Here is a 14,900-nt window from a genome sequence, read left to right as displayed (position 1 = left end):
CCTCAGTGAAACTCTTAGAAGTCCAGTGGCATGGGTCATACGGAGATATTCCTAAGGTGAAGGATAAGTTATTGCACCTGGGCCCTCCCACCACCAAGAAAGAAATATGATTAAGGGTTATACTGGCTGGGTTTTGTGTCAACTTGACACAAGCTAGAGTCATTAGAGAGGAAGGGGCTTCAGTTGAGGAAATGAGATCCACCTGTAAGGCTCTCAATTATCAATAGGGGATCAGTGGAGGAGGACCCACCCCATTGTGAGTAGTGCCACCCTGGGACTGGTGGCCCCAGGTTCTATAAGGAAGCAGTCTGAACAAGCCATAAGAAACAAGCCAGTAAGCAGCCCTCCTCAATGACCTCTGCATTAACTCCTGCCTTCAGGTTCCTGCCCTACTTAAGTTCCTGTCAAAGTTCATCCTTTGGTGATGAACAGCAATATGGAACTGTCGGCTAAATAAACCCTTTCCTCTCCAACTTGCTTTTTGGTCATAGTGTTTCTGCCACAGCAAGAGAAACCCTGGCTGAGACAGGGACCTGTTCAAAGCCTAGAGGCGGCATACTCATCACTTGGATATGTTACTCAAGCCCATAGAGCAAGCAACTCAGAAAAGCACCTAGCTTTGTGTGGGGCCTAGAACAGAAGGTTCTTCAACAGGTCCAGGCTGCTCCATTACTTGGATCACATATCCAGCACCTGATGACATTGGAGTCAGTGGCACATAGGGATGCTGTTCAGACCCTTAGATAGGCCCCTGTAGGTGAATCACAGAAGAGACCTTTGGGATTTGGGAGCAGAGCACTACCATTATCTGCAGACAACTATTCTCCCTTTGAGAGACAGCCTTGACTGCTATTGGGTCTTAATGGAAACTAAATATTTGACAATAGGCCACCAAGTTACATGTGGCCTGAGCTGCTCATCATATGCTGAGTTTTAATTGACACACCAGGCCATAAAGCAGCAGTCTATTATCAAATGGAAGTGGTATACATGTGATCAAGGTTAAGCAGGTTCTGAAGGCACGATCCAGTTACATGAAAAAGCTGCCCAGTGCCTGTGGTTTCTACTCCGTTACAATGCTGTTTGCTGCCAATTATGCACCTATTACTTCACAGGGTGTTCCCTATGATTGGCTGACTGAAGAAGAGAAAACTAGGGCCTAGTTTACTAATGGTTCAGCATGTTTTGCAGGCATCACCCAGAAGTGGACACCTGTGCTGTGGCATTACAACCCTTTACTGAGACACTTATGAAGGGAAAGTGTCTTGAAATAGTTTACAGAATTCCATCATATCTGCCATCATATTAGTCCACACAATACAGATTCTGACCAAGGAACTCATTTCACAGCCAGAAAAGTGCAATGGTGAGCTCACGATCATGGTCCACTGGTCTCACCACGTTCCCCACCATCTTATATGAGTACACTGTAGCTGCCTTCAGACACACCAGAAGAGGGCATCAGATCCCATTACAGGTGGTTGTGAGCCACCATGTGGCTGCTAGAAATTGAACTCAGGATCTTTAGAAGAGCAGTCAGTGCTCTTAACCACTGAGCTATCTCTCCAGCCCTGGAATGGCCTTTTGAAGACACAGTTATAGTGCCAATTAGGGGGCAGCATCCTGGAGGACTGGGGCAGAGTTCTCTAGAAGGTGGTATATGCTTTGAATCAGTGTCCAATATACGCTTTCTCCTAAAGCCAGGAATAAAGAAGTGGGAAGGTGAAAAGTTCCATTATCACTCCTAGTGACCCTGTAGGAAAGTTTTTGCTTAAGTTCTGCTGGCCTAGAAGTTTTGGATTGAGAGCAGGTAGTGCTCCTGCCAGAAGTCACAGCAAACATTCCACTGAGCTGGAATCTCAGACTTTCTCTTGGACCCTTTGGGCTTCTGAAGTCTGTATGCCAGCAGGCTATGAAAGGAATGGCATGAGGAGGGTTGATTGGTCTAGATTACCAAGGGGAAATTGGATTGCTACTTCACAATAAAGGTAAGAAAGATTATGTCTGGTGTGCAGAAGATCTTTTAGGGCATCTCTTGGTGCTACCGTGTCCTGTGATTAACGTCAATAGGAAACCACAAGTGCCTAATTCAGGCAGAATGAAAAGGCACAGACACTTCAGAAATGTAGGTACGGGTCACTCCTCCAAGAAAGGAGCCAAAAGTTACTGAGAGTGGAGGAAATACGGGATGGTACTAGATGAAAGTTCTTACAAATAGCATCTAAGTTCATGTGGCCAGTTGCAGAAATGAGAATTGTGACATGAAAGTTTCTGTCATGTTGTTAATAATGTGCTTGGTCAGATATTTGTGTTTTCTTTCCTCAATATCTTTATCATGCAATGTAACATCAATTAAGAGAACATCAGTGGTTGCTATATTTAAGTTTTAAAACACCAAAAGAATATCCCTTGAAGGACATTGTGACCTATTCTAAAAAGTTGTAATACATTTGTATATACAGTTGTATGAGGGATAGTTACGTTGGGTATAAAAATGGCCTGGTTGCTACTCTCATCTGGGAATTAAGCATGACGTAAGGAAATGTGACGAAGCATCAAGTTGAGAAGGGGTGGATTTATGATAGCTCTTCCTGATTGTCAGTTTGATTATGTCTGGAATTAACTAAACTCAGGCAGCTGGGTACATCTGCAACGGTTTTCTTTTTTCTAAATTAAATCATTTGAAATGGGAAGACCCACTTTTTATCCCAACTTTCTGGGGTGGGAAAATCCCCCTTCTGCTGGCAGCCTATATATAGGACATGGAAGAAGTAATATCTCTCTCTCTCTCTCTCTCTCTCTCTCTCTCTCTCTCTCTCTCTCTCTCTCTCTCCTTCCCCCCATTCACCTTTGCTCTTACTGACAAGTCCTAAGTCCATTGCTACACTAGAGCTCACTTCTTTGGGATTCTGGCATAGACATATACTAAAGATCAACTGAGACATGCAGCCTTGTGCACTGGACAACTACTAGATTCTTGGACTTTTCGTTAGTTGACAGCCATTGTTGGTCTAGCTAGACCATAGCCTGTGAGCCACTCTAATAAATCCCCTTTCTACCAGTTCTGTTCTCTAAAGAACCAAAGCTAATACAGGTGCTACCCAGGCTTATGGGGGGAGAATTGTTACCAATAGTCATATGCAGCGGTGGACCCTACATGCTATACTAGACAAGAAGTGCCAGACAAGATGTGACTGCTAGTGCAACAGGGGCACAACTGTCATTGGGACAAACAACTGCTTTTTGATATGGATTACGACCAACTTTACAGGATGTGAGTAACGTTGGAGATACTGGAAGGGAGGGCAAACTCCCATAGCTGTAGAAACCATACACCCCCATGGGAAATCAATTGCTGTTTTGCTAAGTGGATGTGCTGTGCCTGTCATTTTTACTTACACACATAGAATACTGCTACTCTCATGAGGAGAAGTTTCTTTCCTTCAGTGGGTGATAGTTATCGCCATGACTCCTAACAGCTGAGAATAGGTGGCTGTTACTAAAGTACCGTGGTCTACTGCTCAATTGTAAATGGAAGAAAACAATCAGACATTTATATCACCCCTTCCAAGACTTGGGGAACATTTTCAAAGATGGCAAAGAAAGACTGTAAGCACCTGGGGAAGGAGTTAAGTGTTGTTATTATCCACGATGGAAGAAGGAAGTTCATAAAACTCAGCAATGGAAATGTACCAGGCTCATAAATCTGGTAGAACTCAGAAAGGGAGAAGATCCACAAAGCTCCTGCCCAATGTTACACAAGCAATGAACAATAGCTGGGAGAGAAAAGAATATTTTGGAAGAGCTGGCTACAGGAAATCTAGGAATAGAGCTTTGGGAAGTCTTTGCCCATACTGGTCTGGGCTCTTCAGTGATGCAACTCTCTGTGGGTCACCCATGTCTCTATAAGTAACTCTTAACCCATGCTCCTGTAAATAACACATGTGGTTCGTTGCCAAAGAGCTAGATTTCCTAGATCATTTCTTTGGTCGGTTGTTGGTGTCCTATCTGGGATAACAGACACATGTTATTACTTTTGTTGCTATGATAAAATACTATGTTCAAAAATGAACTATGGAAGAAAAGTTTATTTCAGTTTATGGTTCCAGAGGGAGGAGTCGGCAATGGCAAATGAGGCAAATTGCGAGATGACATCTTGGAGCACACACAGAGAGATGTAGGGCGAGTCTATAAATTAAGCCTGCCCCAGTGACATACTTCCTCCAAGTTCTCTGCCTTCCAAAACCTTCTCCAAACAGCGCCACCTACTGGGAACCAAGCGTTCCAATACCTGAGCCCGTGGGGGACGTTTTTAATTCAAACCAGAGTAGGACATTATCGTTCTCCCCAGGAAGTGAGACAACTCAGGAGTTCACTTACCTGAGCAGCCCAGCTCGATGGAACACATAGAGATCGTGGTCCAGGGTGCAATTGCTGAATGGGACAACCTTCACAAAGTTTTGGATGAGGACAAACTCAGGTGTGAGATGGGGCACGGATATCAGGCAGAAGTTCTTATTCTGAAAGGATGTTTAAAGATCAATGGATATTTGGAGAGCAGAAGAAATGCTTTATCTTTAAGCAAATCTGTGCTATAAAACACCATGAAAAACAAAAGCAAAGCACACAGAGAAAATACTCAAACCGAGCTTTTCTACCATTTGGAGAAGTCACTAGTAAAACTCACGGAGCCAAGCGACTAGGAGAAGACATCAGCAAGGCTGACTGAGCAAGACAAGTGACTGTCATGTAGAGTGGCCCGCATACAGGCACTCTTACAGAAGTAGGTTTTTGTTGCTGCTGCTACTGCTCTGAGACCAGGTTTCATTATGCAGCCAAACCTGACCTCTAACTCATAACTCAAATCCTTCTGCTTCAGCCTCCCAAGTTCTGAGATTACAGGTTTAAAGGCATATGCTACCACATTTAAGTCCTAGCGGCGGATCTCACTGATTCTGAGAGCTTTGCAGCTCTGGAGTCTGTACCCGGAGCCTTGCATATGCTGGACAAGAGCTCCCACCAGGCCATCACACCAGCCTTTTTGCTTTGAGAATGGGTTCACTAACTTGCCCAGGCTGGCCTTAGACTTTTCTCTGACTTTTCAAGACCACGCAGGTCTTGCACTTACAACCCTCTTGCTTCAGCCTTCTGGGTTTCTGGGTTTCTAGGCCCGTGCTACCAGACCAAGATTTTTAAACTAAGGTCATTCCTATTTGGGAGTTGAGTTTTATCAGTTGAGTAAACGGGACAAAATAGTTCAGAACGAGGGCCTTTAACTTAAGAGATGAGACTCATGGACGGCTCCGCCTCCCCTCTGTGAAGTGTAGGTGGTATTCCAGGATGTTCTGGCTCTAAAACCCTGTGGTGACACATGAATCCTTTGTCATGGCATCATCTGTTCTAAGAGCTAACCTAAAGAGGAGTGTGGACCCCAGAAGACATAAGATGAGCAGCAAGTCCTGACGTATACCATTTGCCCGTCTAGGCTTGCTGTCCCAGGTGGCAGCCGGTGGTCACACGTGACCAATGAGCATTTGCAGTGTGGCTGGCGTGACTGAGAAACTAAATCTTAATCTAATGCCGTTTGATTTCATTTAAAATTTTAAAACTGGCACCAAATTTCATTTATTGGGAAAGTTTTGTGCCTGCTTGGGTCATGTCAATCTGTCTACCTCAACCTGAATATATGAAGTTTCTTATCCAACTGCAAATTTCATGAGACGTGAGCAGAATTAAGCACGGCTGATGAAATTCAGTTCTTGCACAGAGGTACGCTACACTCTAAAAGCCTTGCACTCCAAGGCTTAATGTGAGATGAAAGCATGTAAAACAGCTCATTAGCAATTGTGACATTGATTGCATGCTGCAATGGGTGCCTACGAGACACTGGACTGGGTGAGATGTGTTATTAACAGAGGGGTTACATTTCTTCTTTTCACTCTTTTGTTCACACGGCTACTGGAACATTCACTCCGGCGTCTGAAGACTGCACAGCTCAAGGGTGTCTGTGTTCCTCGCAGCCACTTGATCCTGTCCCAGGTCCCTGCAGAAGCAGCCTGCTCTTCCCAGAGCTAATTTGTCCCTTTGGGACTTTGCCTCCTCTTGAACCCTGTGAAGGTATTACTTGTGCTAATCCAAAGCCCTCAGGACATTTTGCAGCCCCAAGGACTGAATCATTATTTGACCTTATCTTCCTTCTTTCTAGCAAAATAACACAGCTTCTTTCAGGGAAACTTTAGAATCACGGTGCTGAGCTGCTCAAGATGAAAATAAGGACTGGGTGCCAAGTCTCGGTGGGCTTCCTTGGGGGGGGGGACTAACAATAATGAGCTGCTTCGGCTTGGATTTGAGGGATTAGGGGTGAAGTAATGAAGGTATTTTGTTCCTGTATCCTTATATCCCCAAGTCAAATAGAATCAAAACGTAAACAGGTCCTCTCTGCACATTAAAATCCAGTCTTACTTTTACAATGTGGATGCTAAAATGGGGATGAAGATCAGTGAAATGTCTTTAAGGCAGCTTTGAGAGCACCAGCTTTGAAAATTCTTTGTTTGGATTAATCCACGCTGCTTTATGAGCTTTGAAAAAATGCCTTAAAAATCAATTTAGAGAAACCACAGTGGAGAATACATTGCCCCATGCTAAGGCTTGTTTTAGTTTTGAAAACACAAGAACGTGAAATCTAAGATCACATTATTGAATTGTGTGTGTGTGTGTGTGTGTGTGTGTGTGTGTGTGTGTATTTTGCCTCTCAGTATAGCAAATAGAAAGAACACATAGAGCAACAGACATCTGCTTGGTTTGCATGCTGAAGAAGTGCGCTGAGGTGTAACTGTTCTGGCTGAGCATCAGGGCCCTGCTGATGACGTCCTGCTTCCCCCCTCTTCCTTCTCCAGTTCTTTTTTTTTTTTTTTTTTTTTTTTTTTTTTCGGGGCTGGGGACCGAACCCAGGGCCTTGCGCTTCTTAGCAAGTGCTCTACCACTGAGCTAAATCCCCAACCCCCCTTCTCCACTCCTTTTTCTTTTAGACATGATTGGTTGGCTAGGATCCCCATCCCCAGACAACAATGAGACAACAGAGAGGTTCAGAATCTCTCAGACAGAGGAGTGTGTTTACATTTTGATCTCAGATGTGGGCTACACACCAGCCACCATGTTAGGCCTCAGGAAGGAGTAGGGAAGGGATGCCAACCTGGAGATCAACCCCAGCTTTCCTCTCCCCCACCTGAGGGGCCAACCTGGAGACTGACCACAGGCCCTTCTCCCCACCTCCACAAAGCAAGGTGTTGGTGCCAGAATAGTCCGAGTCAATGTAAACCACAAATTCAAGGAGCTGAAGTACTAAGGACTCCTAACTGTAAGTGATTTAATCGCAATAAAACACTGGAGTGGTGCCTCTAAAAGAAACAATCCCACAGCAGACACATTACTGAAAATGACAATATTTTCTCTTTTTAAGAGTCCATGAGGTCACTTGACCATCTTCTCAGAACAGGGGAAAAGTTCAAGCCTCAACATTCACAGCATTTAAAATGTCTGTACAATAAATATTCCATTTTCTATAACTTAACTACAAAACCAAATACATTACTCAAAACCCAGCGTGTACTCACAGGAAAAAGACTGAAAACAAAACTCATAAAATCCAGTGACCTGTAAACAAGACAATGAACGATGTTACTGGACTGAGAGTAAATGTGGCGTCCTGAGTCAGTTGAGAAGATTCATGCAGTGAGCCAGCCAACAGTGGCTAATCACATGCTAATCACTTGTATATACCACAGGCTTCATGTGTCAGCAATAAAGTATTTTTTTTTTTTGGATAATCTTACAGTGACCAATAATATCTGTGAAATTCAAAGCCAATACTAATGATGGCCATTCTGTGAACAAAACTTTCCCCTTTCTCTTTGGGAGAGGTGAGGAGAGATTTGGTAATGGGGTGGGCTTTTCTGGTCTTTTTTGCTGCTATTTGCAAAATAATTTCCCAACAGCCACATTTGTATTTTCACGGGCAAATTATAAGGGGACTAAAAGATAACTGACTAGACAAAAATCTTAACTTAAAACACAGGGGAAATAAGCATAAAACAAATACAAAGGCCATTCCAGGCTCCTTGGTCTACACTGTAATTAAAATAGAAAACTTTTCCTTTTCAAGTTCCGTGATTTCCAAAAACGCTGAACATTTCATATTGAAAGCCATGGTTCTAGAGGCTAAAGGGGGTTCTAGAGGGGTTCTGTTTAGATGCACCCCTAAAACAGAAATGGCCAGCCCTGTCATTGGTTATCTCAAAGGTACTCTAGAACCTTCTGCGCTATCAAAATGGGCACATATTTTTTCTCCTCAAAATATTTAGTAGATAAGGTTGGAATATGTGCTGTGCAAGAGGAAATGCTGGATTCGGGTGTCAGGCAGTGGTCCTGAGACCGAGACAGGGCTGGGGGTGGGGCACAGCATTGTATATGTAGGTGCTCTTAAGAGACAGGAAGTGGGAGCCAGGCTTTGTCCACCAGACATCAATGTCTCCCTCTTCCAGTAGCTTTCCTAAATTGTTTGGTTGCTTCTTTAACCTCCTCTCTTACCTGACATTCTGGTGAGTCTCTCGCTCCAGACTAAGGGTGGAACATGGGGTAACATGCTGCACATTGAGGTATAGCTCGATGACAGCCACTGGCTCAGTAGTGAGAACCGAGTCACCCAGGTTTCTTGAAACTTTGGCTGGAAATCTAAGCCCCAACCAGAATGCCATCCTATGAGATTCTTATGTAGACCTGAGGCTATGTGCTATCTCGTGAGCCCAAACTTACAGCAGGAAGTCAGGGTAAAAAGGTAAAGAGAAAATTCCTCCTCAATTTGACTATCCAAGTCTGGGATCTAGCACTGTCTAACACGAGTCCTACCACTGGACTTATCCTCAGTGTGTCAGCCTTGGTTGAAGGATTTTCTGTTACTTGCACTCAAAAGCAGTGCAAATTCAAAGACTTTGAGAAAGACACACTGTATAGAATAGAAATAGCATATGGCTGCACAGTAGGAATTTTCCAGATCTTCAACTGTGATACAGGACAGAACCAGCCAGATACTTTTATCCCTTTTTATAGGTCTTACTCAAATTTTATGGACTAGAATCTCTAGACGGGGTCTAGGAGTCTGTTCTGTTTTAAGGTGCCTAGAAGAATGAGATATGGGGCTGGTTTAAAGATCACATTCTTGGAAAAAAGCATCGAGGAAGAACTTCTTAGCACAACAGACAGACATCGGAGATCAGTACTTGCCTTGCGAGGAAGAACTTCTTAGCACAACAGACAGACATCGGAGATCAGTACTTGCCTTGCCTCGTATCTCTCATCAATACAAAAGAGCTGAATGCAAAATGCAGCAGAGTCTCCCAGGTAGAGGGGGCGGAAGTGGGAGGATTCCACAGAGAGCAGGAGGGAGGAGCTCAGACTGCTCAGACTACCAAAGTCATCCTCGTCCACTACGGAAATTATGCTTAGGTTCTTGTCCAAGTCCTAGAGGAAAGAGAAAGGGGCAATCCGCAGGAACCACTGAGCTCCACTGGGCTAGTGGCTGCTCAGTGGCTGTCTTTACCACATAGGCTGTCTCTACGTGGCCTGTCCCCGTGACTGGCTGACTGTCTCAGCTGAAACAAACCATCCTGAGAAGGTCCATTTGAAGATCCTCTTAATGAGATTTGAAAGTCTCACATAAAGGTCAGAGAACAAATTAGGTAAAGATTAACATGGTGGTGTAGCATTGTACACATTCACACACAGCTAGTTCTCTCCTAAAAGCTGGGTCCATTAAGAGTTTGTAGTAGCAGAGTTGCTGAGCCTTTGGAACTGCTCAGGCAGTCCTTTGAATGAGATGGAGCCCAGAAAAGTCCACTTGACCTCGTCTAACACTGGGTATCATTCACTCTGTTTGGGGTGGTGATCTACAGGTTACAATCTAGGGAACGTGATTCACTCTGAGTTCCTCCTGGAATTTCTCTTAATCAAAACAGCATAAGCATACAGGCAAAGTACTAATGGTAAAACTCCATAAAGAAAATAAGCTGTCCCTGTCCCCCCATCTCCCCTCTCTATCAGGCATCACTGTCCCTGTCCCCCATCTCCCCTCTCTATCAGGCATCACTGTCCCTGTCCCCCCAGCTCCCCTCTCTATCAGGTGTCACTTTTGACCTTTTTGTTTCTTGGGGTATCTATGTCTATTTCTGAAAGATATGTTTATACTATTTCTCAATTAAATAATTAATGCAATTTTCCATATTGAACATTGAAGGAATGGATAGATTTAATGCTCTTCCCCCTCTCCCTTCCTGCATTCTATCCCCATATCATTAAGTCACATTTCTAGTTATCAGTATTGACATTGTTATGCTACATTGTAGATTACAGATCACAGATGTTATTGTGAGGTTGTTATATATGTTAGGGTGTACTGTGGCTACCATGAATAGAGTAATATAACTCCATTCTCATTTGTGTACTTTATTTTTATTTTCTTTGTTTCTACATTTTTTTTCATGTTTTGTAAGATTTGCAAAGTTTTGGTCAAGTAGCAATTGGGTGTTTCAAATAGCCCATGAAATTCATTGTTTCTTTCACCCATCTGTGGTGTGTGGTTTGAAGGGGAAATGTCCTCTCAAGGCTTGGGCATTTGCACACTCAGGGACCATTTGGTGACGCCCTGTGTGAGTTTAGGAAGTGTGGCCTTGTGGGAGGAAGTATGTCATTGGGGGCGGGCTTTGAGAGTGTGCAGCCTTGCTGTACTTGCCTCTATTCTCAGTACTTCATGCTTTCTGTTCGAGTTGGGATCTCACCGTGCTCTGCTCCTGCTGCCTGCCATGTCCCACCGGGCCTTCCCACCATGGCTGCCCTTTATCCCTCTGAAACCGTGAGCCCAAATAAACTCTCTCTTTCATACGGTGCTTTCAGTCGTGGTGTTTCACCACAGTAAAAGAGAAGTTACTAATACAAAGCTCTCCCAGTATACATCCTGAAGGAGAGACTGTGGGAGGCAAATAGTGGCCCGAAAGAAGTGTGTGTGCATGTGTGCGTGCGTGCGTGTTTCCCTGGAACCTGAGGACATTTTTCTTACAGGGCAAGGGGACTTTGAAGATGCCACTAAATTAAAGATTTTGAGAATCGAAGGTTTTCCTGGTTTATTCAAGTAAGTAGGATGAAATTAAAGGGAGGCAGGGGGCTCAGAAAGGAGTGGGAAGGGTGCACTGTTGTGGTCTGAAGATACAGGAAGAGGGCACAGGATAAAGAATGCTTATGTCTTCTAGACACGGACGGAGCAAGGGAACAGATCTCCTCTGGGTCCTTCCGAAGAGATAAAACCTCCACCCTGAGGCTTAGTGTGCGAGACCTGAGGGGGTTCTGTAAGTCGACGGGCACTCACTGTTTTAAGCCACCAAGCTGTGGTAGTTGATTGCAGCAACAGAAGAATACTCCAACAAATGCCAAGTTACTGGCTTGGAGGGGTAGCTAAGGCTCCTCCATCTGAAATGAAGAACAGCCCCTTCTCTAGTCCCTACCCTTCACCATTAGACAGTCCCCTCTAGTGGAACATGTTTCCTTGGCTGCTCCAGAGAAAACTTGCCTGGTCGTTTCCCCTAGGGGGTGGCTGTTCAACTGTGTAGGGTGTGCAAGGTGTTTGGAATCCAGACTGCTCCTTACCAGGCTGCCAGAGAGAACACTGTGCATGCGTGTGCGTGCACACACACACACACACACACACACACACACACACACACACACACACACACACACACTGTTCCTTACTTTTACTTCAGCGAAACCCCCACCCAGTGGAGAGTTCACACCACTTTCACTAGTCTCTTCTCAGGCTTGCTTCCCCTTCCTTGGGTCTACTAAGCCAGTGCAAACTCCTTCATCGATTTTCTTGATTCTAAATATTTTTAAAGTGCTTATCTTGCAATAACTCCCTTCTGCCCTGTTGTCTTTGTGGATTTGTGCCCTTTTTGCTTCTTTACTGTCATTTCAAGGGGGTTGTTTTTTTTTTTTCTGGAAGGGTCAGGAGATAAACACAGGAAATCGATCTTCCTTGCTTACCCAGATGTCCTCAGGGGATCTAGCAGGTTCTGGTTTCCCTCTACCCATCCCATCCGTGTTTGGGTCTATACAGGAATGGCCTCACTCTTAGGAATATTAGAGAGAAAACTGGCACCTTCCACTGTATCTCCACTCTCCTGCCTGGGGCACAGAAATGGCCTAGGGTTACTGAGTTTCTTAGTGTGGGCTCCTCAGAGACAAACCCAGGACCTCTGGAAGGAGAGAGGGGAAGCAAGGCAAAGAAGAGGAGGTCACCAATAAAGGCCTTTCAAGGGGTGGCTTTTCATCATGGACTCCATCCTGAGTACCCCCTGCTTCAGAGGTACAGGAACTGCGTGTTGATTCCCCCACAATTACCCCCCTCACTCATTCCTGGCTCCTCCCTAAAGACTTGGAGCCAGGCACTTCTAGCCCTCTTCCTTGGGGTGCTGAGGCACACTAAGTGACAGAGGGCTGAAGGTGGGGATACAGCAGCAAATGCAAAGATGGCCCTGAATGCTTGTAACATCATCTCTGTCTGACAGCACATCCTGCTCCTTGACCCGGTCTCCACACTTTCAGGCAGGTAGCACAGGGTGCAGTCTCCACCTCACGCCCCCACCCCTACTCCCACCCCCAACCCTGCAGACTGCCTGGAAAGACAGATCACTAGTGTTCCATCACAGTCTGCTCTCCAGCTCAGGGCTAGCAGTAAGAGAACAGCTCTCTCACTGCTAGATGACTCCTCACAGACTCCTTAGTTGCCAAGTATCAAGGGTCTGGCCTTCTGACAGAGCTCAGATGTGGGGGCACAACATTCCGTGTGCGTTCCAGGGCCATCATGGATCTAACTCTGTTGGCCCAGGCCCCACTTCAGAGATGCATGCTTCTAGAGGAAGCAGAGTGCAGCAGCCCATCACCAGGAAGCCCTCTGGAATCCTGGGAAGGTTTGGCCTTGTTCTTGTCCATGGAACAGACATGGCAGACTACATTAATCTCCTACTCAAGAAACTACAATGCCTTCCTCTGCTCCTTAAAAGGTTAAACTCTTAAGTAGGACCACAGGACTTAGGATAACCCAACTCCCTAGTTTATAGAAACAGATAGCACAAGGCATGGATGGAACTAGTTTGACAGGGGAACAGTGCTAGAGTGTGGGTGGCATGAAGGAAAGTAACAAGGGAAGATGTCCTAGGATCAGCCAAAGAAAGGGATGTTACCAAGCAAACCTTGGTTAACCAACCGAATCTGGGCTGGAACCTGGAACAAAAGGGGAGTGTTCCAAGAACCCAAGCAGCACATAAGTACACATACTAGCATGCAACATGTACCTGGGCCTATGTGTGTATGTGCCAATGACCTATATCTGCATATATCATATGGAATGTACCTGTGTGTATTGAGGGGGATAATGAGGACCTCCAATAAGCATTTTACTTCTTCAACGTTTCTCTTTGGGCACAGAAGAAATAGATCTCTGTTTACTAAAATTCTTACAAGTACATGAAACTTAAATAGACTATAACATGCAATTTGAGCTGTGCAGGGAGTGCTGAAATAGGGATTCATTACAGTGGGAGCTAAGATACCAGAGCTAACCCAAGGACAGTAGTGGCTATGTGTTGGGGAGAGGTAATGGAGGGTTTGAGGAGGAAAAAGCCCACAAAAATCAAAGGGGAAAGAGCTCCCGAGCCAGCAAAGGCCCTATACAAACACAAGCCTTACCTGCATATCCTCAGAGACCTTACTTAAGAGTGACAGGACTTCATCACATGAAATTGATGTTTCGGTGTCTTTCTCCTGCAAAGGACCATGGGAAGACATAAGAATAAACCAACCCTGGGTGGTTCAGAACCCAAGCTCTGCGGTAAGTTTCCAGCATGCTTATTGACTAGAAGCATTGAGGAAGGGGTGGAGCCCAGGTTCCTGATCTGTTAAAAGGAAACAAACCGGCATCCGCCTCATCCACTTTTTGAAAAGGGAGAGAGGGAGTAAGGGCATGTAATGAGCATCTACCTTGCTCCCTAAGTTTTTGCATGTCTCTATGCCCCTAGCTCCCACTGCTTGCAATCCTGAACAGGCAAACCTGTCAGCTCTTCTCATGCATTTTGTCACAGTGATGAGAAAAGTAAGGAATACAGGATGAAATCCCATTCTGGCCTACATTCTAGAGCCCATGAGGCTTGCCCATTATAAACTTACCCAATCTCCCCCACCTTCATGTGAGTGGGGCCTTTCTGCTATGGATGACAGAATTCAGTGATGACCATAGCATAAGAGGCTCACAGTGTCACGAGAAGCCCCAGGTCCTACCCTATCCCTCAGGCCTAGGAAAGCAGTGTCTCTTACCTGGATCATCTCTGACGTGTCTATGGAAACTGGCTCCTCGACTACTCTCTGAGAACCTTGACTGTCACTCTTGTTTCCAGTGTCTTTGAAAGAAAAGGTAGGGTAAGGACAGAACATAAGTGCTAAGTGGTCTACAGAACCATGGAAGGCTTGGAAGCAGGGTCAAGTGTTTTATAATAATGGTGGCTCTGCACATGTCAATTCCAAGGATTAGCAACTGTAAGAGAGCACAGGGCTTCGCAGCTCACCCTGACCCTCACTCAGACACTTGGGTTCTAGGCTACTTCAGCCCTTCTGTGCCCTTTCCACATGGTGAAGATGGAACCATGCTGCCCCAGGGAAGCTGTGCAGATGATTGATGCACAGTAAAGGCGTGTGCCTGGCACTGCAGGACCACCCCCCACACCTATCCCTCATTCTATCCCCCATCCCATCCTCCTAACCCCCACCCACACCCACCCTCCTCTGCCAAGCTCTGGGTAACA

The 14,900-nt window shown here is 45.2% G+C and overlaps 1 protein-coding gene across 1 annotated transcript in view; it reads right to left on the bottom strand.

Moving 5' to 3' along the window:
* Cfap61 (cilia and flagella associated protein 61) overlaps positions 1-14,900 on the bottom strand; it is a 260,690-nt gene that overhangs the window by 178,399 nt on the left and 67,391 nt on the right. The window contains exons 8-12 of the mRNA XM_032904350.1: positions 14,416-14,498; positions 13,792-13,866; positions 9,335-9,516; positions 7,614-7,653; positions 4,381-4,520 (exon numbers count right to left, since the gene is read on the bottom strand). Of these exons, the coding sequence (XP_032760241.1) occupies positions 4,381-4,520; positions 7,614-7,653; positions 9,335-9,516; positions 13,792-13,866; positions 14,416-14,498 (520 nt within the window). The remainder of the gene's footprint in view (positions 1-4,380; positions 4,521-7,613; positions 7,654-9,334; positions 9,517-13,791; positions 13,867-14,415; positions 14,499-14,900) is intronic.

The sequence above is a fragment of the Rattus rattus genome, chromosome 5 (genome assembly GCF_011064425.1).
Source record: "Rattus rattus isolate New Zealand chromosome 5, Rrattus_CSIRO_v1, whole genome shotgun sequence".
NCBI lineage: Eukaryota > Metazoa > Chordata > Mammalia > Rodentia > Muridae > Rattus > Rattus rattus.
This window is presented reverse-complemented; position numbering and strand designations above follow the sequence as displayed.